Genomic DNA, 25,844 nt, shown 5'->3' with positions numbered 1-25,844 from the left:
AAAGTATAGATTGAGTAAGGCTGGATGAGGTTAAGGATAAGAGGCTAGGTTAAGCTAAGTCTAGAACTGTAGTGACAATGCTGTGTTCCTTCATTTACAGGTATTTGACTTCCTCTTTGCACTGCCTGACCCGAGCAACAGACACTTCCCCAAGTGTAAGTCTCAGACTGCTCGCTCGGCTGCCTATGACTTGCTGGTGGAACTGGTCAACGGAGCCAAACAGAACTACAAGCAACTACATGAGAAGCTGCTCAACCAACACAAGCCTGGTAACTCAAAGCAACTTACAGTATGTAGGGATAGAGGATTGTTCTTTTCGGGATGGGGCTAGCTAATCGCAAATAGGTATTCAAGCAACTGAAATTTGAAAAACTATGTAGGGTTTTAAGGCCTGATATAGTTTTCAGCTGAAAATCAGAATTAGATTAAGCAATGCTAAATTTTGTAATGTGCTTCATCGCTTGGGGGGAGCGAGCTGGTCTAGTGGTTAGAGCGTGGGAATTTGGTTCCTGGGGTCTTGGGTTCAAGCCGACCAAATCACCAATGTATTTTATCGAAGTGATAATGCCATAACCCCTAGGTCTAGCCTAAAGTAACAAGTGAAAAAAATCCCGGGCTCATGCCTAGCATCCTAGGACAAAATAGCCCCGCCGCAGCAAACCTGCAGACTTAGCGAATTTCCATCTGCCTGATTGGATTTAAACTAAAATGTCTCCTTAAAAATATCACATTTATTCCCTATTTTAACAGAATTAGTTTAATGAGTACTTAGGTTTGCTGCAACAGGGAGGGTAAAAAAGTTTTTTTTAATGTAAAATATTAAAAGGCACTGTTTTTTAGTAAGAAATTAATGTATTTTCCAAATTTGATCAAAATATGTGCAAACAACAACAGTTGACTTATTCTCCATAAGAATAACATGGGAATTTTAAAATTACAATTTTTTGAATTTTCTCCGTAACAATTAGGCGCATAATAACGCTTCAATATACTAAATTATTTGTTTTTTTAAGCTCTACAAAATGGTTAGAAAATAAATTGTGAAATTTTGTGTTTTTAGGGTCAAAAATGGGAAAACCCTATTTTTACCCCATAAAACCCCCCGTAAACCCCCATTCCCATGGTCCGATCATGCTGGTTTGCGAACTCATTCAAGTTTATCCCGCCTTACACCTTCAAACCAAATTTGATCAAAATCGGACAAAAATTACTCAAGTTATCGTGCGGATGGACACACATATATATATCTCTATATATAGATATATAAAAATTTGAACGAATGGTGTTTTTGGCCTCTGGGGACATCAAAATGAAAAAGTAAATCGGTCCCGGGCTTAGGTCTTACCATGAGACCTACGGTAATAGCTACTTCCCTATAGGGAAATTCGCTAAAATACCCCCGCCGCAGCAAACCTGCAGACTAAGCAAATTTCCATTTCCCCGATTGGATTTACACTAATATGTCTACTTATATTTCGGTCGCTTAGAAACGACCTGCGCGCTAATGCTAAACCAATGCTGGAGGAGGTCGCTTTCTAAGCGGCCAAACTATAAAATATCACATTTATTCCCTATTTAAATAGCATTAGTTTAACAAGTACTAAGGTTTACTGTTTTTGTAAAATGTTAATAGTTTAGTAAGCTCTACATAGTGGTTTGGAAATAAATTGAAAAAAATTTTGTTTTTTGAGTCAAAAATGGGAAAAACCAATTTTAACCTCATAAACCGAATTGCCAATAAGTAAAGTCTAATAAAAATTAACACTTTACCTCTTGTCATCTAAAGATAGTTCGAGTGAGGTTTGAATATGTTCCTAGGTCCCCATTCTCCATATCCGTGGGACTACTGGCCCCATGAGGATGGTCGCTCAGAGTGTGGCTACGTGGGTCTTACCAACCTAGGAGCCACCTGCTATATGGCGTCTTGTATGCAGCATCTGTACATGATGCCTCAGGCACGAGCTGAGATATTGCAGGCAGATAGTGACAAAGCCACACCCAAACACCAACAAACCCTCAAAGAGCTGCAGCGCATGTTTGCTTATCTTCTGGTAAGCTTTCTGTGTAGGAACATTCCAACATTTATTTGTTAAATGATTGTGTATAGTAATCATAGTAGGCCTACTTGGATAACCATACAATTTCTTCATTTTTTATTTTGCAAAATAATATCTGCTCTATGTATCTGTTCTCTTTGTAATCTAAAGGTGCAAGTGATTAAGGGATTTTTTGTATTTTAGTAAAATAAATTAGTTTAATCTCTAATAGGACTGTTCTTTTGTTAAAACTAATTTTAAGTCATTAATTACTCTGAAATAAAATTGTTTTCTTTCCTGAACAAGTATTTTAAACTCTACAAAAGTCCTTCATCTCATTATGTCTGTATGAAAATTCCACCTAGCCTATAGCGAGAGTTTTTCCTTTCAATTTGAAAATAATTTATATGCAAGCTACTTCTTTAAATATGCTAGATAGTAAGAATTTAAATATATTATGCAATTGAAAATTGTTCATGTACAATTTGTTACAGGAAAGTGAGAGGAAAGCGTATAACCCTCGTAGTTTCTGTAAAGTTTACACAATGGACCATCAGCCTTTGAATACTGGAGAACAAAAAGATATGGCTGAGTTTTTCATCGACTTGGTCTCGAAGCTTGAAGAAATGACACCTGAGTTAAAAAAGCTAGTCAAAACTTTGTTTGGTGGTGTGATCAGCAACAATGTCGTCTCTTTGGTTTGTAATTTTATTTTATTTTAAATTAAACATGCAAATTTTATGTTTACTAACGCCTTGGTATCCTAAAACAAGACTCTCAAGGGATAGTGATTTTTTAATGCCTATAGCTGACTCAGTAAGGAGTTTGTTGCCTTTAATGCTTAAAAATAGTTTCTTTTAGTCTATACTACCTTTAAGGAATTAGTTTTAAATGGATAACCTCGATTTACCAGGGCTATATCAACCGGGAGGTAGATCAACCTTGGTCGATAGCTATATCTAAAATTATGTTGTATAACCTCACTATCCAAAAAAATACAAATAGAATTTTAAAATAGTAGTGTATAAAAATAGAATATACATTAATCTATTTGAAATTTAAAGATTATTGTATGCACAGGACTGTAATCATGTGAGTCGAACACTTGAGGAGTTCTACACGGTGAGATGTCAAGTAGCAGACATGCGCAACTTGTACGAGAGTCTGGACGAGGTCACAGTCAAGGACACACTGGAGGGAGACAACATGTATACCTGCTCTCAGTGTGGCAAGAAAGTCAGGGCGGAGAAAAGGTAAACCTTTAGTACCTAGTCAGTGCTACAAACTATATGCTGAGTAGGCATTACAAATTTTGATTAATATAAATCATGACAAAAAAAGATGTATGTTTGTGTGGTGGCTTTCAAGTATGGGGACATTTTCGATTCAAAGGTGATTTTCTTTGCTTAGTAGGCCTATCTTTTTTTCCTGGAGAGATGGACTGAGAGCCTAAAGTGGACCACAAACTACTGGGTGGGCGAGCAGTGATTTTTCAATTCGAGTCTAGTCGAGTCGAGTAATTTGAGTAAAAACTCGAGTATCGAGTCGAGTCGAGTAATTGCGCGTTAAGTAGCAGGATGTCCACATTCTGGAAAGTCAGGGATAGTCATGGAGAAAATCCTGGTCATTGAAAGTCATGGAAATAGGCCTAAAGTCATGGAAAGTCATAGGAATCCCCAATGATGGATGGATTTGAGGTGACCTTTCAATGCTCTAGTCAGCCATAACTCCGACTATTATTATAGCATTTTTCACAATTGGAGGACAATAAAATTTATTACAGTTGTATTAGTTTATGGGTTTTGAGTTTGTATTAGGCCTAGTTCATTGTTGTACCTATTGTACTCCATTGTCATCTGTTAATACATATTTCAGTATTTTTGTGAAATAACTTGTTTAGGCAGTATTATTCGTGTTTGTATGTTATATTACAATTTTCGAGTAATGTTTGTGAGTCATTGAAATCAATGGTAAATGTTTGGTCATGTATATAGAAATGGAAATTAATGACAAATTTTCTGTGGACACCCTGAATACTAGGTGACAAAAATAATAGTGTTATTTCACCTATTACCAAAATTAATACTAAAGAATGTTCCTGACTGTTACTGAAAAGTAACAGTATTTCCAATCTCTATTCTATGTATAATATCGCTATTAGAGTTCAAAGCTTAAACCAGGTTTGATAATTTTCCTAAACTATGTATGTAAACGCTTGAGCAGAGAGTCAAGCCACAAAAACAAGTTTTATGTAACGTACAAATGTTTATAATCAACAAAAACAGAATGGAGATCATAATTATCTTGAAGTAACTTAGAGATACATAAGAACATGGTGTGATTAAAATTACAAGTGATAAAAAAAAGCTCGAGGACACAAAATGAACGTTAATAAAAAAAAAAGCTGTATGGGAAGAATGTAGAAGGGGGACCAGGTTAAGCCTGTGGGCGCTTAGATTTGAGGTTGCTAGTTGTGCATATTCTCCTTTTTTTTCCTTTAGCTATTATTTCTGTACAGGTCTAGCTCGTTATCTATGCTTAAACTACAGCAGGCTACATTGTTACTAAATGTAATATAGCTTGAGGTCATGTAGACTTATGACACTTCTAAATCAACTTATGACACTTACAGTAGGTACACCTAAACAATGTTCAATAAATAATTTGTAACGAAATATATAAATTGGTATTGGTAAACTAAGCCTTTGTTAATGGAAGGTATTTTAAGCTTGGCAGTGGGTGAGAGATTGATATTTTCAGACTATTAAAACAAATTAAGTTTATTAACTAACTTATCTTCTATTTAACACAACTTATCTAATATTTATCTATTGAGAAAATTACCTTTTGTTTAGATACAAGAGTTCAGGGTCTTCTTCAGACTTGGGTGTTCTACGTAGTCTGTCTTTATTTTCAATCCTGTGATTTTCAATGTACATTGCCTTGATTGTTCAAACTTGCCTTTGTTGTTTTCACTTTTGATGGGACATCATCTAAAATGGCTTTTTGATTCAGTATCTTCTTTTTCTTCTGATATTCTTCTTTGTTTCTCTTTTGTTTTAATTGTTGAGGGAATTCCATGTATGGTATGCTTATCACGATCCAACCGTAGAGTCGCAGTTAATGGAACAGGTCATTTCATTTCTTCTTCTAGTCTTCAAAGTTGATGGGGGAATCCCTGTATGCATATCACGACCCTAGAGTCAGAGTCAAGGGGCACTAGAAGAGAAGTTGTCGCAGATCTACTCTAAACTTTGGGAGCCTATCATTCCTACTGTTTAAGGGAGTATTTCATAGGTTTTTATATCCGCACCCTAGAGGGATCAAACAGTAGAAGCGATGTGCAGACAATCTGGGCAGAACCTAAGACAGCCTACACACCCACCACTGCAGCGCTCAGTGGCCCTCTGTATACAGAAACCTCTACCATCTGAGGGACTGAGTCATTCTAGACTCCGAAATTCAGTGTTATCAGAGAATGTTTGCTGACATTGGGCCTTCCTCAAGCCGGGCGCCACTCCAGCAAGGATATCCCGGCACTAGTCAATGCAACAACAAACACCCCACTGATCAACAGCACCTGGCTACCACAGATTTTGAAGCGGAATCCAAAGAAAGGACACAGTCCTTGATAAATTGCCTACCCGATCTTTAATAGTTTCCCGTCTAAAAGCCTCCTAAGGTACCCTGACAAATTTGGAATTCGGGCCAAATTATGGGGTGACTGAGGAGTACTCTGCCACTTGAAATAATCATTCATATCACGGAAATGAAAAGTTTTGTCGTGTTTTTTATCTGTGTATCAAAAATGTTGATGATAAATCAAACCAATAACAATTTGGTTTTTAGTTAAAAAAAACCTACTCATCATAAAATAAATTACAATGGACCACTTTAAACTATATCCTGTAATACTTCACGGTTTAGTATTTCAAAGCACAAAGTTGTGTAAATAATGTAAAAAAATCCTGATTAAAATAGGTTTAAAATTTTCTTTTTTAATAAGATTTATCAAGTTAAATAATTTAGTATTTTTAGAGCTTTCTATTGAAACTTTACAGGAGGGCCTAAAAATAATGGTTGGTTTGCAGAAGTGAAGAGTATTGCTCTGATAATCTCTTCGTATCTTGATGGTTCAGCGACATCTACCTGTACAACAACCGTTTTGAGTGACAAAGTCCAACGGACTCTCACCCACTTGCCACATTTAGGTTACCAAACCAATATTAACCTTGAGTGCTTGAGTAATCCAAGCAATTAAAGCTCAGCACAGGGAAGGAATGTTATATTCTTCCTTGGTGGACCTCGTCAGTATATTATTTTTTACTCGGGACATAATTATTTACAAAGTGTTTAAATGCTAGAACTTAACTAATCTCTAAGTGTGTAAACCTTTAAAAATATTAAACTAGACTCACGTCCGGTACATCTTCTTTTGTTCAATTTTAAATTTCAACTTGTTTAAATTGTTTCCATGACAATTTAATTTGAATCATAGTTGAATTTTTACCTGTGTCATTCCTACTGAGTTGTAAACTTCATACTTTTGTTGCTATGGATTTTTTTTCTTACCTCTTAATAACAAAACAGAGAGGGCAATTAGCTTGGTCCCTATTCCCTAATGCTCAATAGTCTAGTTGGCCGTAACCCCGAATATTGTTACATTTTTCAGGATTTTTCATAAATGTTCAACAATTCAATTTATTACAGTTGTACAGTTGTGTTTTACAGTTGTTTGTTGTGTGTTGTTGTGTGTGTTTGTTCATTGTTGTACCTATTGTACTCCATTGTTATCTGTTAATGTTAATACATGTTTCAGTATTTTCTGCGAAATAACTTGTCTTGACAGTATTATTCGTGTGTGTATGTTATATTATAATTTTTGAGTGAAGTTCATGGAAATCGTGGTAAATGGTCATGGAAAGACATGGAAATTAATGACAAATTTTCTGTGGACACCCTGAGTAGGCCTACTGTGAGTAGTCCTAGGCCCAGGGTTTAAGCTGCGGTAGCATTTTTACCTCTTTGCTATTCCAAACTTTAAAATGCTACATTGTTTTTGCAGGCTATAGCAAATTTGCTAGAAATAGATTTGAATATGTAAGGTTCAAACATGTACCTAATATTATGGGATTTTTTAATGCTTAAAGAATAGTATTTTTGCTACAGTTGTCTGAGAGTTTGTAGCATTTTGTTGAAACAAATTTCATCCCCTGTCTAGGATGAACCCCTGCCTAGGCCTAAATAGGTATTTTAAATTAAGTAATTATTGGCTACACCATTTTTCTAAGTTATATGGTTACTAATGATTAGTACTTATTAGACCAATAAAAGATTTGGCCTAGCCTCCTACTGGTTGGCTGCAGCATTATTTTTTCTTACCTTTTCTTCCTTCTCACTAACATGATAATCTAGGTAACTAACTTAATAACTTTAAGAATAATTTCAATTCAATTAAGAAACAGAATTTATAAAGAGAAATTTATTCATAAACCAGATACCTAATATATAACTACTTTTAAAATTTTGTATTGTTGTTTAACTTAATTCTTAAGTTAAAAACATCTTTCTTTTTAGGCTTCAGCCACTTTCAATCCTCGTCCAGACACATTATGTGTCCAAAAGCCTAACAGCACGACTCCCTTCCCCATACCGCCCTGAGCGATAGGGATCATTGAGATTCGGTCTAACCTTTCAGCCCCTTCATGGGCAAGTTTTCATTCCTCTTCTTTCTTAGTTTTTGTTTGTTTCTTTTTTACTTTTACCAGTTAAAGTTCGTCGGCCTCCTCCTATTGGCCGTCCTGGTCGACGTCATATAGTCTCCATTATGTCGAAAGGATGTGTTGATTCTCGGACGATACACGGATATTGGTATCGCTAAACGATCATCAAATTTCTATGCCAATACCGAACTCGACACATTTGTGAAGATCAGACCTTGAGCACAAATGACGACGATGGCTTTTCCGTGACCGTGAGAGACAATGATGATGTTTACACGTCTGTGGGAGGTAATCAGAATTTTGGGGCGATCACAGGAAACGATGATGCAAAAACCTGAATACCCTCCCGCGATAATGGGAAGGTCATCATTGCCTTCCACAATTGTGACAAAATCATGGATATCTCCACCAGTTGTGTGGACATTATCATCTTCTTTGACGATTGCTGCAAATTTATGATCATCTCCCACAGTTGAGTAGACATTATCGTTGTCTTCAGCGATTGCGGAAAAATTCTAATCATCTCCTCTAGCCATGCAGCTGATTGTCTCCCGCGGTCACAGAAACGTCATCGTCGTCATCGCACAGTCGTGGCAATTTAACGATTGTGCGATCTTTGCAGATAAGTGTCGGGTATCCTTATTGACATAGACTTTTGACGATTATTTTTTTATACCAATACCAATGTCCAGGTATATTGGTGATATAGAGAATCAACACATCCCTAGTTTAACTTAAATTGCCTAGTTAGAATTTTTCATTGCTGCATACACTTTTTTCTACTTAACACCCCATTACTGCAAAATTAGTTTATGGGAGGACACAAAGACATAACAATAATATATAAACAATCCCATATTATAGAATGTTTAGTAAATTTGTATAGTTGTATCAGTATTGAGAATTGAGAATGAAATTCAAAGTATAGGTATCGGTATAGAGAATCGATAAATTTTGGGACCGACACATTACTACTTTCTAGTTATACATAGGCAGTGAATAGGCCTACTATTGAATACAGAGTAGCAGCTTACATCAATGAACTGAATTTTGCTGTACAAACAACATTACAAATATGTAAGGCTGAAAGTGTATTAATCTTGAGGCCACTTTGACTGTAGGGGTCAGTTGCATGGTGTCATTTTGGACTACCAGTCTTGAATAAAGATATGTGAAATAACAACACAAATGGAAATGACAAATTCAAAAGTTTTTTTATGTTGAATTGAAACTATTTTTTTCTTTTGTTTCAGAGCGTGTTTTAAGAAGTTACCAAATATTCTATGTTTCAACACAATGAGGTACACCTTTAATATGGTTACCATGCTAAAAGAAAAAGTCAACACACATTTCTCGTTTCCTCTGAGGCTGGACATGGCTGGTTATGTGGAAAAGCATCTGATGCCTCAACAGTATCAAGGTATGCCTACAGTTGATTGAATCATTGAATCAGGTGAAATGTAAAAATAAATTTACATTATTTCAGTGATAACAATAATTTTGACAGCGAGTTCATGTCGTATTGATTTTCAAACTTGGATGAAAAATGCACAGAAAATAAACTGATTTGGAACCAATGATATTGACAAATCACACTCCAAAATCAGGAAGGCACAACTTTATGGACAAAACGGTTCCCTAAAATAACAAAATTACCACCTGACTTGAGTTCATGAAATTGTTAACTAAAACTAAAAAAACAGATGGTATTGATACAGATTTCTACCAAATAAATATAGATGCAAATCTAAAAATTTAGAGCCCTAAAAATTAGCATGGTACAAACTTGATGGAAATAGATTTGTGAACAACTTGAGTAATTTTTGTCTGTTTCTTATGAAATTTGGCTTGAAGGTTTAGGGCGGGATTAACTTGAATGAGTTCACGAACCAGAATATTCGGACTATGGGAACGGGGTTTTATGGGGCAAAAATTGGTTTTTGTCATTTCTGATGATCAAAACAAAAAATTCCCAATTTCTCTTGGTACCATTTTTTGGAGCTTAAAAAAACAAATAATTCAGTATATTGAAGGGGTTTTTACGGTTATTAGTCAAGGAAAAAATTTAAAAATTGTAAATTTAAAATTACTATGCTATTCTTATGGAGAATAAATAAACTGTAGTTTGCTAGTTTACGAATATATTTTATCGATCAAACTTAGCAAATTAACTTATTGTTACCGGTATACCGTACTAAGCTATTGATATTCTACTAAAAAACCCACTTTATTACTCCCTGTAGCAGCAAACCTAGTTACTTGTTAAACTTAATGTTATTTAAATAAATTTAATTGAAAATCCAATCAGGCAAATGGAAATTTGCTAAGTCTGCAGGTTTGCTGCGGCAGGGGTATTTATTCATACTGTCACATTTTATTTAAAATCTATTTGATTTTGATTTAAAATATATTTGGAAGAAAATTAATGTTTGATTGCCCACAGTATAACAGTTAATATTATTTTTCTTACAAGATGTCATTGTGTTAAACATATGTGTTAACTATGTACAGTTGAAGTTATTTTGTCACAGAGGAAAAGGAACAAGAAAGTAAGGAGCAGGAGAAGGATGTGGAAGATGAGTCTCTTTCATACGAGTATGATCTGATAGGAGTGACAGTCCACACAGGCACGGCTGACGGAGGACATTACTACAGCTTCATCAGAGACAGGTCCAGGGACAAGTGGTTTCTGTTCAATGACGCGGAGGTCAAGCCATTCGATCCTAAACAGATAGCGGCTGAATGCTTTGGTGGGGAGATGATAGTAAGTTGCAGCAAGTCTGTGCTAACATTGTGTAACTTAGCCGTTACTGATTTAAATAATATGGCCCAATTTTAAAAGGTTTTATGTAATCATACGAATATATAATAATCGCTATGTATTCCATTTATCTTACAGCCATTCATGATACATCTAATGAATGAGTGAGTCAAACAGTGTTCAATGTGAGCACCAATCATCTTCGGGAAAAAATCATGATGAAGGGCAAGTTCCTCCAGATTCTGGATTAATTCCTACCCTTTATAAACTATGTTGCAATTACTTTCAATTCAGGAAGTTTAGTGAGTAAGGTAAGCACTCACACAAACCTTTATAGATGAAATCATAGATTTGTCACTAGACATTAGAGGTGCTTTACCAGAACTCGTATTGGCCTACCTATAAAATCAAGATGTTTGTTAACATTGGATTATTGTTTATGCCAGTGATGCTGAACCTTTTGATTGTGCAAAAAGCACAACTGTTTCAGTTACTGTTTCTTTGGTGTTTTTTATCACTGTGAACATAATGATGTGATACAAATTCTAAAATGTTGAAACCCCAATATTCCATTTAAACAGCCTGTACATTATAAAGATTTGAACAGAGACAGTTAGCAAATCATGAGGCCATGTTTGTAAAATTTAAACATTTTTGTAGAGTAAAACATATGACTCTGTGACGGACAAGTTCAGAGATCTGAGCTTTGAGAAGACCAACAGCGCGTACATGTTGTTCTACGAGCGCACGCCTTCAGGTGGCTGCGGCGAGGGGGGCTCCAAGGAAGAGGTGGCAGTCACTCAGTCCCTCACCACCTGTCCTCCAATCACCCTTTCTAAAGAGCTGGAGGATTGGATCTGGCAGGACAACATGCACTTCCTACGAGACAAGAATATATTCGAACACACCTATGTTCAGTGAGTCAAAGTTTATTTCAATCACTTTCTCTTCAAGGAATATCACAATGACAGAATTGGTGGACTTAAGCTAATCAGGGCCGTATTTCCCTAACGGCGGACATGGCGGTTGCCGGGGCCCTCGGCCTAGGAGGGGGCCTCAAATTTCTTGAGACGTTCATGATTCCGTCGCGGAAGGAGGAGACGAAGATGATGTCTCCGCGATCGCGCATGATGTTTACTATTTTGCCTTGAACGTAGAATATGTTCACGATCGCTCCGCGACCGTAACAGATGTCCATGATTTTACTGTGACCACAGAAGACCCTTACAGTTCGGCTGCGGTTACAGATTTTGTATTATCCAATTATAGTATATCAATTAAAATTAATATATTTGAAATAATTCGTTCAAAAACCACCCTATCTTGATCCGATGTCCAAAGGTCAACATTTTTTAATCAACCCGAAAGAAATTAAAAAGTTATTTTTAACTAATTATTTACTTTCTGGTTTACCTTTTTCTTTCTTTTGATGTTGTACATTTTGTCCATACAATAAATCCTTAAAATGTTAATTATATTGTTTTATCATAGGGGCTAGAAAGGATAGGATAAACAGGCTTATCCTAAGAGATGTAGGCATCCCACTTCATTCACTACAGAACACAGAAGAAATCACAAAAATAAATATTTGGAGGCCACTGGCCTCGAAATATCCAACCGCGTTTTATTTTGTGATTTCTTCTGTGTTCTGTAGTGAATTAAGTGGGATGCCTACATCTCTTAAGGTAAGCCTGCTTATCCTATCCTTTCTCTCCCCTATTCTCAGGCAATAAGCCCTTTCCCTTCAAAACATATTATTTTATTAATCATTGTAAATCACGACACCACTAACACAGACTTATTTATTACCTTAGTGTCCTAGGTTTTTTTGCCGATTGGATTTTTCATTTTTTTAATCAAAAGATCAATACATCTAGTTGATGCAAATGTATTTCTAAAGTTCCAACCTTCATAGAATCAGAATATAGAGGCGCCTCTCTGGTGAGAGCTGCCGGAGGCCTCATCGATTTTAAATACGTCCCTGTAGCTAGTATCTCTTGCTTACTAACAATTCTTTTAGCATAACGTTTAGTGTAGATTACATTTATTTGGCAAGGCCAAATACCACCTAGGGTATCCATGGCCATGGGAGTAAGAGTAAGTAACATTTGACAGTTGATACATGTGCAGAAAAATCTGTAAATTGTACATATTGTATTAGGCCTACTCATTTTTAAATGTTTTATTAACTAAAAAAATCGAATGTCTTGTAATAATTTAAAGCTTGAAAATCCAGAGTACAGTTTTCCAACCTACAGAGCAACAAACTGAGGGGTCATGCTTAATTTCATATAAAATGGTATTGTGTCTAGTTAACATTTTTTTAAATGAATATTTGCTCAAAATAGTACTACATTTCACAGCAATTTTCATTAAGTGATGGCAATGTTGAATGGAAATCAATTTTGTTTACAGGTTCATGTCACAAATATGTGGGAAAGTTCCCCAAACTCTAGATAATATCCAGGAAATGATAGAGATGGCAGCACAGTTGTCTACAACCTTCTTTATCGAAACCTTCATTCACGCCAAAGAAAAGGTACAAGAATATGGTTTATTTTTAGTGGTTAATGTACTAGAGTTGTCTGTTTCACATGATCCATTAAAGTGTTTAAAAGTGCGGCTGTTCTGGAACTTAGTAGTGATGTGTCAAAACCGAATCTTGTGTCTCAAAACGACCAAAACTTTGGATATGTTTCAAGATTCGAACAAGAAGTGTTGACTGGTTTGAGATTTAAAACTCATAACTGAAACTACCAATACTTTCTGGCTATAAATGATTTGATATGTACATAAATATTAACCAGTAAATAAAATGATTGGATTGATCATATTCATGTTATTATGCCAGTGACAAGGAAGTTGAATTCATTAGGCACGTCGCACACTGGGTCCGCTCAGTTCAGTCCTCTTATCTCAGCTCAGGTCAGTCAGCTCAGTTCCGGCAGTTTTTCCACACACTGCGTCAGTTCGGTCCGCTCAGTTAAGTCGTTTTTGAGTGCCGATTTATTTTTTTCTTCTGCATTATTTTTTTCATTACTTGAAAAACATCATATTATCGCTCTATAAATACTTGGACATAATAACCGGGGTTGGTGTGGTATAACAAAATTATTTAGAAAATATGGTAAAACTAACAAATTGTTATGTTATCGAGAATAGGTTTTTCAGGTATCAGTATCGAGAATCACTAAATTTTTTTATCGACACATCAGTAATTGTTGAAAACTAGTCTTGAAAAGTCTGGAATTAAGTCTTGAATTTTAAAATGCAAGTAAACTAGACACTGTACCCTGTAAAACTATTTAAAACATTTTAGTTCTTGGACACTATGCAACCAAAGAATATTTAGTTAAAGCTTACATTTGGTTTCGACATTGTGTTAATGGTAAAGGTCTGCAGGTCTATTTTTGGATCTGGTCGAGTCAACAGTTGGCCAGAGGGATCAGTTCGGCCAAACTTGGGCAGGTTGAGCCAAACCGAGCTTTTATTTTGGGGATCTAAATAAAGCTTTTACTTTTGAAAATTGTGACACCTGGACTTCATGCTCCAGCAAAATTAATGTAGGATTCAATGACATTAGAAAATTTAGCTTATTACTTTAGGTCTTGGTAACATTATACTTATAGGCTCATATTTGCAGCCTACTATGGTCCAGTGGGTGGAGTTGCTGACCAAGCAGTTCAGCACTTCACAATCTGCTTGTGAGTGGTTCTTGCGACACATGGCTCACAACAACTGGTGGCCAGTGCAGATCCTCATCAAGTGTCCCAACCAAATGGTTCGTCAAATGTTTCAGAGGTTGTGTCAGCATGTTATTCAACTGTTGAGGTAGGGTCATTTTTCTGTACTGTTTTATACATATGTCATTGTCATATTTGAAGTATTCTGTAAGGGAACAGGCCTAACCCTAGATTTGTTACTATCTAATCTAGAATGTCTGTTTCATCTCCTCATTAATTGATAGCCCAATAACTAATGGCATCTAGGTCCAGAATTGATCTCGCATAGAATCAAACCATCACCCTTCAGGTTTGAAGGAACCCACTGTTACCACTGTTTGACTCAATCAAAGGTACTAAAACCAAATTTAAATTTAATTCTTATTTTTTGTGAGTTGAATTTTTATCCAAAGAATTCATAATACCATGACAGATATTTATCTTAAACTTAAAAGGTATATTTCAAATTGACTTATATTTAAGAGAATTGAATAAATGTGGGCCAAACGGCAAGACTACCCAAAAACTGGCGTAGTTGAATTATTTACAACTATTCTACAACTTGATTATTCTCGAACAGTTTTCTCTTCATAAAAATATCTTATTAAAAGGATATATAAAATAGTTACTCAAGATGGACTCTGAGGATCATTGGTTGAACAATTGTAGATGATACAGATGTCACTATGTTCATTCGTAGTGTTAATTGTTGTGTGTTTTGTGTAGCAGGCCAGTTTTTGACCCTGCCAGTGCCCTACACACAACTAATAGTAGCGCCCCTTTGCAATATATATAAAAGAGAGTGTCAATCGACCGATAAAACCGGGATATCCGGGAACTATGCTATTTTTCAACCAGGAATTATGCATAAATTTTGTATTTCTAACAGGAATTTTAAATTTACTGCGATTGGGCATGACAACAGTGACATATCCGTGACCGCGGGAGACAATATGTCTACACACACACATGTCCGCGAGAGATGATCAGAAAATTGCTGCGATCTCGGAAGACAATGATAATTTCCACACGACTGCGGGAAATAGCATGTCCACATGACCACGGGAAAAGAGTTTTGCATTATTCGCGGAAGACGATGATCTCCACATGATTGCGGGATATGATTAATATTTTGCCGCAGTCGCGGGAAGCGATTACTATGTCCAAACGACCCTGGGGTCGATATAATGATGTCTTCATGGACATGAGGGTTGATCAGAATTTGACCAAGATAGCGCAAGACAATGATAATGACCACTCGACCATGGGAAAAGATACAAATTTTACCTCATTCGCAGTAGACGATGATAATCTCATCACGGGAGCGGGATATGTTCATATATTGCCGCGATCATGGAAGACGATAATTATGTCCACACGACTGCAGAAAATAGTCAGAGTTTTAATGCAATTGCGGTAGACGATTACGATGTCTAATGTCGCGGTCGCGAGGGATTATCAGAAATTTACTGGAATCGCATGCACATTTTTTTTATTTTCCAAATTTTTAGGGCCACCAAAAAACACAGCCAGCCAAAAAAGTTGCCTCTCGCCCTAGGCACGAACCTACCGTGCCTATTCGGTAAATCGGCCCAGTTGTGTCACTATGTTCATCCGTAGTGTTAACTGTTGTGTGTTTTGTGTAGGCCACATCATGCTCCTCTGTTCCTCAAGATGGACTCTGATGATGAGGGGTTGGAGGATGCAGACCCTGACAAGATTGGCTACCAGAGTTGTGTCAGTATGTTCATCCGTAGTGTTAACTGTTGTGTGTTTTGTGTAGGCCACATCATGCTCCTCTGTTCCTCAAGATGGACTCTGATGATGAGGGGTTGGAGGATGCAGACCCTGACAAGATTGGCTACCAGAGTTGTGCCACTATGTTCATCCGTAGTGTTAACTGTTGTGTGTTTTGTGTAGGCCACATCATGCTCCTCTGTTCCTCAAGATGGACTCTGATGATGAGGGGTTGGAGGATGCAGACCCTGACAAGATTGGCTACCAGAGTTGTGTCAGTATGTTCATCTGTAAGTGTTAACTGTTGTGTGTTTTGTGTAGGCCACATCATGCTCCTCTGTTCCTCAAGATGGACTCTGATGATGAGGGGTTGGAGGATGCAGACCCTGACAAGATTGGCTACCAGAGTTGTGTCAGTATGTGCATCTGTAAGTGTTAACTGTTGTGTGTTTTGTGTAGGCCACATCATGCTCCTCTGTTCCTCATGATGGACTCTGATGATGAGGGGTTGGAGGATGCAGACCCTGACAAGATTGGCTACCAGAGTTGTGTCACTATGTTCATCCGTAGTGTTAACTGTTGTGTGTTTTGTGTAGGCCACATCATGCTCCTCTGTTCCTCAAGATGGACTCTGATGATGAGGGGTTGGAGGATGCAGACCCTGACAAGATTGGCTACCAGAGTTGTGTCACTATGTTCATCCGTATGCTTCTTTCTCTGGTGGGATTTCATCTTTGATTTTAAAAATTATTGTTAACACATTACTTATTTTTATTTTAGTAAATTTGTTATAGTGTAAACAAATAATGTTATTATTATTATTAAATAGTAAGTGTAATATATTATAAACCTAAATTCCTCAATTTGGATGGGGGAAAAACCTCTGATAACATTGTGTAATCAGATCGCAACAGTTTTTTTGTAGTAGTTAGTTTAGAGGATATTTTTTTTGTATTTACTTTCCCCGAACACGTTTAGCAGACATTATTGATGAAAAGCCAAAATTAAAGCTGTATGTTAGCAAAAGAATAACAACCAAGGTGATTAATTAGAGCTATACTTATCAGAATGATACTTTATAAACTGTTGACCTTGACCTAAAATATAAACATTGCAAAAAACCAATTGTAATATAACATCTATGAGATTAGAGAGCAGGTCAGGAATAAATATTCATGAATTATTTAAATAAACAATAACAATAATGTTTCTTCCATATAGATGGAACATGGTGCTAAGCCTCATTTGAAACACCTCACTGAATATTTTGCTCTTCTCTACGAGTTTGCCAAAATGGGTGAAGAAGAAAGCCAATTTCTCATCTCAATCCATGCAATCTCGACCATGGTCAATTTTTACTTGGGACAAAAGAGTCATGATTACGTAAGTAATAACTATAAATTAATATTTACAGCACGTAATAGTTTGTTTAGTGAAATAGATTGCAACAAAATAGAGGACTATTTAATGCTTAACTTTATCAATTTTGTTCAAAATATGTATCAAATATGTATTGTATCTAAAATGGTTATTTGAACATAAGGGTAAGTAAGATTATATCCTTGATACTGACTAAGATTACCTAGTTATTTTTCCAGAAAGATTTATTAACATCAATGATCAAGAATACCTGGACCCAACTTTGTACATCGAAAAGCTACTGACTTCTTTAAGGAACAAATCGGAAAGAGGAATATTGTAACTCTCTGCCATTCAGCTATAGGCATAATACAGAGGGTCAATCTATACTCAAAACAGTTTTAGTTTGGAGTCATAGGAAATAAGGGAATGTGAATTTCTATGAAAAAGGAAATTGATTATTGCTAAATATATAGTGTAACAATAGTATTTTTGTCCTATATATTCATTTCTACAAATGTGTCTATTATTTGTTTCTTTCACCTTGGAGATTTCAGGTTATATCTAAAGATGTTTATGGCTTTATCAGGTGGAAGTAGTCAGCGAGGAGGAAGAGGAAGAAGAAGTAGTGCCACTACCTACAGATAAATACAAGCCCCAGTCACTAGACAAGATGATCATGTTGGTAGCACTGCTGGTGGAGAAGTCCAGAGGACCTGAACACACTCTCCGTCTCTCCGCTACTGACTACAACGTCATAGCAGGAAGCAAGGTAAACCTTCAGACCAAGTTGTAACCAAACATTCATCTCCAATCAAGGACAGCTTGGTGTTGTAAAACTTAAACTATGAATTTTATAAAGCTTTTTTTAAGATGAAGTTTTATAAAATAAATTTAAAATTTGTCCATCCATTCATATACTTATCCACCTATCTATATCTATACTTACTTAGTGAGGTAAATACCACTCTCTCCTGATCACTACATCCAAAACACTATAAACCATAACAACTCAGGAATTGGTACATATGTGCTATAACAAACATTTTTACAAAAATCCATTAAGGCACCATTAAAGTCCCCATGTTATCCTTATGGAGATAGATAATATTTATTTACATTTGAACATAAATATCTTTATAATTATTCTATTAAGGAAACATCCGTGTAAAGCGGCCCAATTGACAAATTCAAACTCTCTACGATTGCGGGGGACACTTTTGTGATCGCAGAAGATGTTTATGATGTCCATACGATTGCAGGAATTGTTCTATTTTTTTTCTGGGTCTGTAGAATACGATGATGATGTCTAAACACCAGCAGATATACTCATGATTTTGTCACGATCACAGGGGTTTATAATCACGATGTTTTCCGATATCTTATTAAAATATGGTTAACAACCTCAATAGATATTTCCCTGAATATAATTTTTTTTTTACCATTCCTCCTAAAATAAATATTTAAATAAAAATTTAAACTGTACATCTTGTACTTTTTAAATAATTTGGTTCATTGTAAAATATTTATATTTATTTCAATTGATATAATAACTTAAATGCTAGTAAAAGAAGTTAATTTCATGTCAAAAATTTAGTTTTAATAAATAAAAGATTTTTATTGACTTGAGCTTAGCTCGATCAAAAATCTGAAGCTCACACAACTCCATGCAAAATATAGTTATGTGTTTTATATTTCAGGGGTTTCCGTTCCTTTTTCAACAAATCAAGGACTCTATCAATCTTCATCAGACCAGAAACCTAATATTTTCTCTGTGCCGTTGGAATGACAGATTAGCTACACACATTGTAGCCATGATATTCTCTGCCATTCACAAATTTTCAGATGTAAGTAATCTAATTAGTTTGTTAATTTTGTGTTTTTAATTGTTGTAGCCTTTATTGGAATCAAATAAAAATGTTAAACTTTTTATACAAAAAGTGTAAATGTATTGCTTTTGATTGTATTTAAATGAACTATTTACTACAAATGAAAATTCTTGAACTTAACATTAGTAGGCTACTGTGAGGTGTTTAGTTCCGGTTAGGGTTACCTAGCCTAAACCTACCTCTGTTCCGGACACCTGTGCTCGGACAGCTCGAGACGTCCAGGGTTCTCACGCTAAACTGTCTCCGTCGCTCACTACTACTTTTCAGCCTTTGGAAGATGCTATTGCGTCGATCTACCAGTACACGAGTACACCACGGCACACCAACGCACCGAACACTGATCACCACTATGTCGCACTACAACACAATATCAGCACAGCGACGCACTGACAAAGAACAAGTTGATTCTAACTAAAATGCGAATACGAATGAAAATACGAATTGCAATGGGATCTAAAATATGGGGCCCGCACCTAGGCTTGGTGAAAAAAGTCACTTCCATAAACAACTAAAAAAAATAAATCCTTTCGTACTTAACGGAAAATAATGTAGTTAACCAAAAATAATTAAATAAACGAAATAAAATAAGTCTGAGCTTATATGCCAATGCACTTCTTGGCTTCGAGATAAATAAATAAAATCACTTTAGATAAATAAAATAAAAGGTGTAGGCTACTGCGACACTGCACTCGCAGCGTCGGCCGGTAAAATATTTTTAGTCTAAGTTCTTAACGATATAGTATGACCTAACAAATAATGTAATTTCACTTACCAAAGTGGATACAAATAGCAATAAAAACGTTAGGGGTGGACGAGAACTCGACTGTCGAGTAATTACTCGAGTAGTTGGCAATACTCGACAGTCGAGTCGAGTAGTTAAAGATACTCGTGACTCGAGTCGAGTAGTAGACGTTAAGCCGATTTCGTTATTTTCATTGATATTTGACAAATAAATAGTAAGAAAGGAAAATGTTTGTTTTATTTAATCCCTTACTTAACCCCTTTAAATATTGACATACTAGGCCTACTAATAATCGGCAACCTAGACATCGCTTGCGTCATCCATTTCACTGACAGCGACAGTGACAGCGCCGACAGCTGGGCTGACACTGGGTGATAGGCAGTGGTGTAGAGGTGTGCGAGTGCGATGCATCGAATCCCGATTCGATCCAGCATGCATCAAAATCCCGATGCATCGATTACGTCACGATACAGCTCTACTAGTAAAAAGGGATGATTCGATTATCGTCATCGATACCACCGATACTTGGGCATTGGTATCGGTACCAAGACTCGATTGTCAAAAGTCGATTCCAATGATACCGACATCCGACAGGGATAAATATTTTATTTTAACATTTATTTACTGTATAGCTACAGTATTAGTTTTGTCATCACGGTTAACAATTTTCATAGCCAACTTAGAAACTATCTAGTTCAAAACAGCGACGGTGCCGGTGACATTGTTTAGCTTCAGCATTGCACAACACAATCTACGAATCTACATTTCAAGATGTCAGACTCAACTCAAGAGACAACCGGCGCGCTAATATCCTGCCAACACGAAATTAATTACACTAAACAATGTCTGTATCAATAAGTCAGACATTTAGATGTATTATTTATTATTTTTATTTTTAGTACAAAATAAATAACCTAAACACATCGAAATTTTCAGTTTAATAATCCCTGCATTATACGCATCATTAGACAAATTATATTCAACCATTAAACTTTAACATCGTCATATGGTTAGGCTTGCTTTATATTGCGCCAAAAAGTAGATCCATATTTTGATCTGTACTATCTACCTGATTAAAGAGTTTAGTGAAGTTTTAAGTGCTACTATAACATAATGTATTTATTGAAAAATATTATAAGCCTTAGTCCGTGTCGATTTTGTAATGTTAAAACGATTGGTGAATGTTGACAATAAAAGTATGTAACAACAGTTCTCATTGGTCAGGAGGCGTCAGTGCACTACCATGTCAGCCAATGGACTTTCGTCTTTCAATGGAGCAAATGACGATTGCTTTGACATTGTTTTAATGTTTTATTGTGGGTGGAAAGGGTATCGATAAATATCGTGATTCGAGATCCGATATGTAGGACGTGTTTGTTTATAAATAATGAGTATTTAAGTATAAAAAACTAGGTTACAGACAGGTTCAAAACTTTGATTGTTCTGATCCATTGTTGACACCCCTACACGGAGGTTATAGTGACGTCGTGCATAAGGGCCAGGCAGGCCGGTTCACAGTGAATCCACTCTGCCGAACATAGTCAGGGAACATAGTCAAACACTTTTGTTACTAAATAAAACTATGAAATGTTTGTTAAAAGCACTCTTTTGGTCTTTTGGAGATTTTAGTCCCAAAACATAATCTTTATTAGTTTATTGTAGGCTAAAAGTAAAACCTATCTATTGCCATACTTTTCTCCACAGACGTCGACATAGGCTATTATGCAATGTCTTTAAAAAATACCAGGGTTTAAGTCAAAATACTTTTGTAAACATTGACAATGTGCTGTTTTAGCACAGTTCATTCCTTGACCACGATCGTTTTTACTCACTAGAGAAAAGACTCTCCTTACAAAATGTATTTGTAAATGTTTGTAATTTTTTTAATGTATAACTGCAATTGCTTTTAAAAAGAAAAACAAAAACTGACAAATGACTTAGATTAATACGGTACTTAAAAAGTTAAGCCTATTTATAAATTAGAGGAAACTTTATTAGATCTCATCATAGTCAAATTCAAACATTTACAGTACATATTTCAAAATAATTAACACTCTTGTGTTGTGTAATGGAAATCTGCAAGCGACTGAGGCCGAGGGTGAGGGAGGGCATGTGAACCAGGCTTTAGAACAAGGGCAAATTCTGCCAAACTTTCTCTTTTCCTCCCCCATGTCCCGTTAGACGGTGGGTGGGGCTTCACACAATAAACAGTTCATTCATTCACAGTAGAGAAGAGTTTTTGTGGCAGTGACGTATGTCTCTTGTCTGCTCTTCAAGTTCACACATCTGGACTTCTTTAAAACAATTATAAGTGATAATCTTTATTAAAAATAAATTAAAAACTGTTGACATTTTCAAGGGAAAAAAGTTGAGAAATAAAAGTGTTAAAAATGTTGTTTGATTAGTTATTCTGTATTTCAAAAATATCCTCATTTATGATTGATTATGTTTTCAGCTAAACTTGGTGACTTTTTCATAGTTAAACAAATTTTGAAGATATATAATTAGTGAGAAAATGTCATTATATACGAAGTTAATTTTTACTCACTTGAGGGAAAACCTTACAAAGAGTATTTGTAGACCAAGATGTAGGCTAGGTACGTAATTTAAAAAAAATTATAAACTAATGAGTTAACTAAGACAATTTCATGGAATTTCAAATAAATACAAAAACTGAGAAATGACTTAGATAAATACTTATAAGCCTATTTATAAATTAGAGGAAACTTTATTAGATCTCATGCTTTAGTCAAATTCAAACATTTACAGTAGGCCTATTTTAAAATAAACACTTAGTTCCATATTTTTGAAATTTTTTTGCAATTAATAATAAACCTTTAACACCAAAATATAAGTTTGATACACATACATATTGTGTTTTTTATATGGTATAAAAGTTTTTAACCAGGTCTATTTTTGGTGAATTGAGAAATGCTTTGTTCGTAAAAATGAAGATGGAATATATGTAAAATAAAATTGTTGATTTTCTCGTGAACTACTCGACTCGACTCGATACTCGAGTATTAGGGCTAATTACTCGACTCGACTCGACTCGACTCAAAAAAACACTACTCGCCCATCCCTAAAAAACGTATACGCTAGCTATAACAGTGTACTTACGTATCACAATATTTATCTACTCGATTTTTGAATAGAAGTTATGCGTGCCCCGGATACGTTTAGTGGATTCAACGCACAGCCCAGGGGTGATTGGTGTGCACGAAACTCCTGCTAGACGCCATCTGCCATAACACTTGTTCACTGTCCGGTCGGTCTCTGCTCTACCCCACCACCGCTACGTCAGCACTCTGAGGTGGCAGTGGCCGAGTCCCGAACTAAGACGCTGGACATATGTTTTACGCCGTTCATTGTTGTATCGTGACGTAACCGACACGCTCGGACCGTTCGTGGATAGGAATAACAAAAACGTACCTCCAACAAAAATTTGACCACACAGTACAACAGATGATAAAACCTTGTTTACCACATGGTCAACCAAAATCAAACACACAATACAGGATGGTAAGAACACCCAATAGAATATACAAACTAAAAAAAAAAAAAGTTTTGATCACTAAACGAGTTCTGAAAATCTAACAAGATTGAGATAAGTTTAAATTTATTGTTGTCACTAAACATTTTCAGTTTCGTGCAAAATGTTTAAAACTTGAATCCATTAAATTTATTTCAACAGTGGCAATAAATAACTTCTTTCGTAGCCTACCCAAATATTGACCTAGTAACTCATAGCAGCATATGGGGTGGGAAAAAAGCCCGGGACAGTTAAATATTTTAAAAATAATACAGATAGAGATACAAAACTTTGTACAAAGTCACTGGGCATTCAAATAATTGTACACATTATACAGTGATGCGCTACCTTAAGAAAATCTTAAATCTAAGCATCATAGGTTGATATGCAAACCAAATTAAAGGTTTTTGTTAGTAAAATACGATGCCGCAAATGCAAACTCAATTGGATAAATTTCAAAAATGGCAGTCTATTCAAAGATTACTTTAATTTTCAATTTTGATTCTTTGGATGGCTGCCATTTTTGACTGAGTAGTTCTTTTGTGCTTATATCTGCGGAATTATTTAATTTAATAAAGACCTTTAATTTGATATGCATGCCAACCATTGCTTAAATTTATAATAATTACCTTCCGGTTTCTAGCGGATAATTGGAGGGCTAGGGCCGTGAGGAGGTAGCGTATAATTGCAATACAAATTCAAGGAATCTTTAAACGGCTGCCATTTTTGACTGATTGTCCATTTTTGTTCGGGTTTGTGGCATATCAACCTATGCTTGCATTAAAGATTTTCTTCCGACCCCTAGTGCCCCCCCCCCCCCTGAAGAGGTAACGCTGAATAATGTTTTAAAATGATTTTTATACCCAGTGACTTTTTACCAAGTTTTGTATCTTAAGTTAAGTATCTTTATTATGTTTTTTTTAAATATTTAACTGTCCTGAGAATTTTTTTTTCCATTGTGTATGATTTTGTTGTAAAATTTAACTTGATTTAAGCTATTACGTTGAATTTAAGTTGAACAAAGTTTTGACTCTTAGTGATAATGCAAACCAAATTAAAGGTTGGTAAAATACAGTGCCGAAAATCTAAACTCAAATGGAAAATCAAGCCAAAAATTGGCAGCCGTTCATAGATTACCTTAATTTGAAATTTCGAATCTTTGGACCGCTACCATTTTTGACTCAGTCATTTGTGGCTGAGTTGATATGCATAACATTGACCTCACTTATTATTACTGTATATTATTATTATAACCATTCCAAATAAAATTTAAAATATTTTACCAAACTTTATTCCATTGAGAATAACATTTGTTAGCCTAAATTATTTCAGTGATTTGGAGGGTAAAAGTTACCCATTTACATTACAGCTTTGCCAGCCTTTCTTCAAGCTGCTGACCCAGTTGGTGGAGACTACAGCTGTAGGACCACAAGGACTGCCAAACTTTACCAACCTAGTGTTGGAGCGAGTGCTGGAGGTGATGGAGGTGACACCTCAGAGTGCGCTGGACTGGCTGGCCGTGCAGGTACCTCGCAACAAGGCAGCACACGACTGGGTCATGGGAGGCCTGGACAACTGGCTGCAGCACTACCTGCTGGCACACAACAACCAGCGAGTCCGATCAGGTAAAACATTAGTCCCATAACACATTAACTAACTGTCTACTTGAGGTTCTAAAGTATCGGTTCCGCCAGTTTTACCGCACAGCTTGGCCACACAACGAGGTGATGCTGCCTGCTGAGGCTCTCACGGTGCTACACCAGGTTTACATGAGGTTGTACTGTAATGACTCATGGTTGATGTTTGCAGCTGCTGCCTACCTGTTGGTGGCGTTGGTGCCCAGCACACAGTTCCGCCAGTGTTACCGCATAGCTCGGCCACACAAGGAGGTAATGTTGCCTGCTCAGGCTCTCACGGTGCTACACCAGGTTTACATGAGGTAATTGAGTTTGTACTGTAATGACTCATGGTTGAGGTTTGCAGCTGCTGCCTACCTGTTAGTGGCGTTGGTGCCCAGCACACAGTTCCGCCAGTGTTACCGCACAGCTCGGCCACACAACTAGATGATGCTGCCTGCTGAGGCTCTCAAGGTGCTACACCAGGTTTACATGAGGTTGTACTGTAATGACTCATGGTTGAGGTTTGCAGTGGCTGCCTACCTGTTGGTGGCGTTGGTGCCCAGCACACAGTTCCGCCAGTGTTACCGCACAGGTCGGCAACACAACGAGGTGATGCTGCCTGCTCAGGCTCTCAAGGTGCTACACCAGGTTTACATGAGGTTGTACTGTAATGACTCATGGTTGAGGTTTGCAGTGGCTGCCTACCTGTTGGTGGCGTTGGTGC

General features: G+C 36.3%; 1 protein-coding gene across 1 annotated transcript in view; it reads left to right on the top strand.

Moving 5' to 3' along the window:
- The window catches only part of LOC129001589 (ubiquitin carboxyl-terminal hydrolase 34), a 101,887-nt gene that overhangs the window by 54,439 nt on the left and 21,604 nt on the right, over nucleotides 1-25,844 (top strand). Inside the window, exons 33-50 of the mRNA XM_054428945.1 lie at nucleotides 101-269; nucleotides 1,819-2,051; nucleotides 2,531-2,734; nucleotides 3,117-3,289; nucleotides 9,013-9,179; nucleotides 10,291-10,523; nucleotides 11,181-11,437; nucleotides 12,936-13,059; nucleotides 14,164-14,351; nucleotides 15,889-16,021; nucleotides 16,054-16,253; nucleotides 16,301-16,399; nucleotides 16,439-16,537; nucleotides 16,576-16,699; nucleotides 17,201-17,362; nucleotides 17,928-18,110; nucleotides 19,039-19,185; nucleotides 24,871-25,126. Coding sequence (XP_054284920.1) covers nucleotides 101-269; nucleotides 1,819-2,051; nucleotides 2,531-2,734; nucleotides 3,117-3,289; nucleotides 9,013-9,179; nucleotides 10,291-10,523; nucleotides 11,181-11,437; nucleotides 12,936-13,059; nucleotides 14,164-14,351; nucleotides 15,889-16,021; nucleotides 16,054-16,253; nucleotides 16,301-16,399; nucleotides 16,439-16,537; nucleotides 16,576-16,699; nucleotides 17,201-17,362; nucleotides 17,928-18,110; nucleotides 19,039-19,185; nucleotides 24,871-25,126 — 3,151 coding nt within the window. The remainder of the gene's footprint in view (nucleotides 1-100; nucleotides 270-1,818; nucleotides 2,052-2,530; nucleotides 2,735-3,116; nucleotides 3,290-9,012; nucleotides 9,180-10,290; nucleotides 10,524-11,180; nucleotides 11,438-12,935; nucleotides 13,060-14,163; nucleotides 14,352-15,888; nucleotides 16,022-16,053; nucleotides 16,254-16,300; nucleotides 16,400-16,438; nucleotides 16,538-16,575; nucleotides 16,700-17,200; nucleotides 17,363-17,927; nucleotides 18,111-19,038; nucleotides 19,186-24,870; nucleotides 25,127-25,844) is intronic.

This window comes from Macrosteles quadrilineatus, unplaced genomic scaffold (assembly GCF_028750875.1).
Source record: "Macrosteles quadrilineatus isolate MER2022 unplaced genomic scaffold, UCM_ALF_1.0 Scaffold_1__1_contigs__length_201487025, whole genome shotgun sequence".
Taxonomy (NCBI): domain Eukaryota; kingdom Metazoa; phylum Arthropoda; class Insecta; order Hemiptera; family Cicadellidae; genus Macrosteles; species Macrosteles quadrilineatus.
The sequence above is the reverse complement of the archived record's forward strand: the minus strand, read 5'-3'. Positions and strand labels throughout refer to the sequence as shown.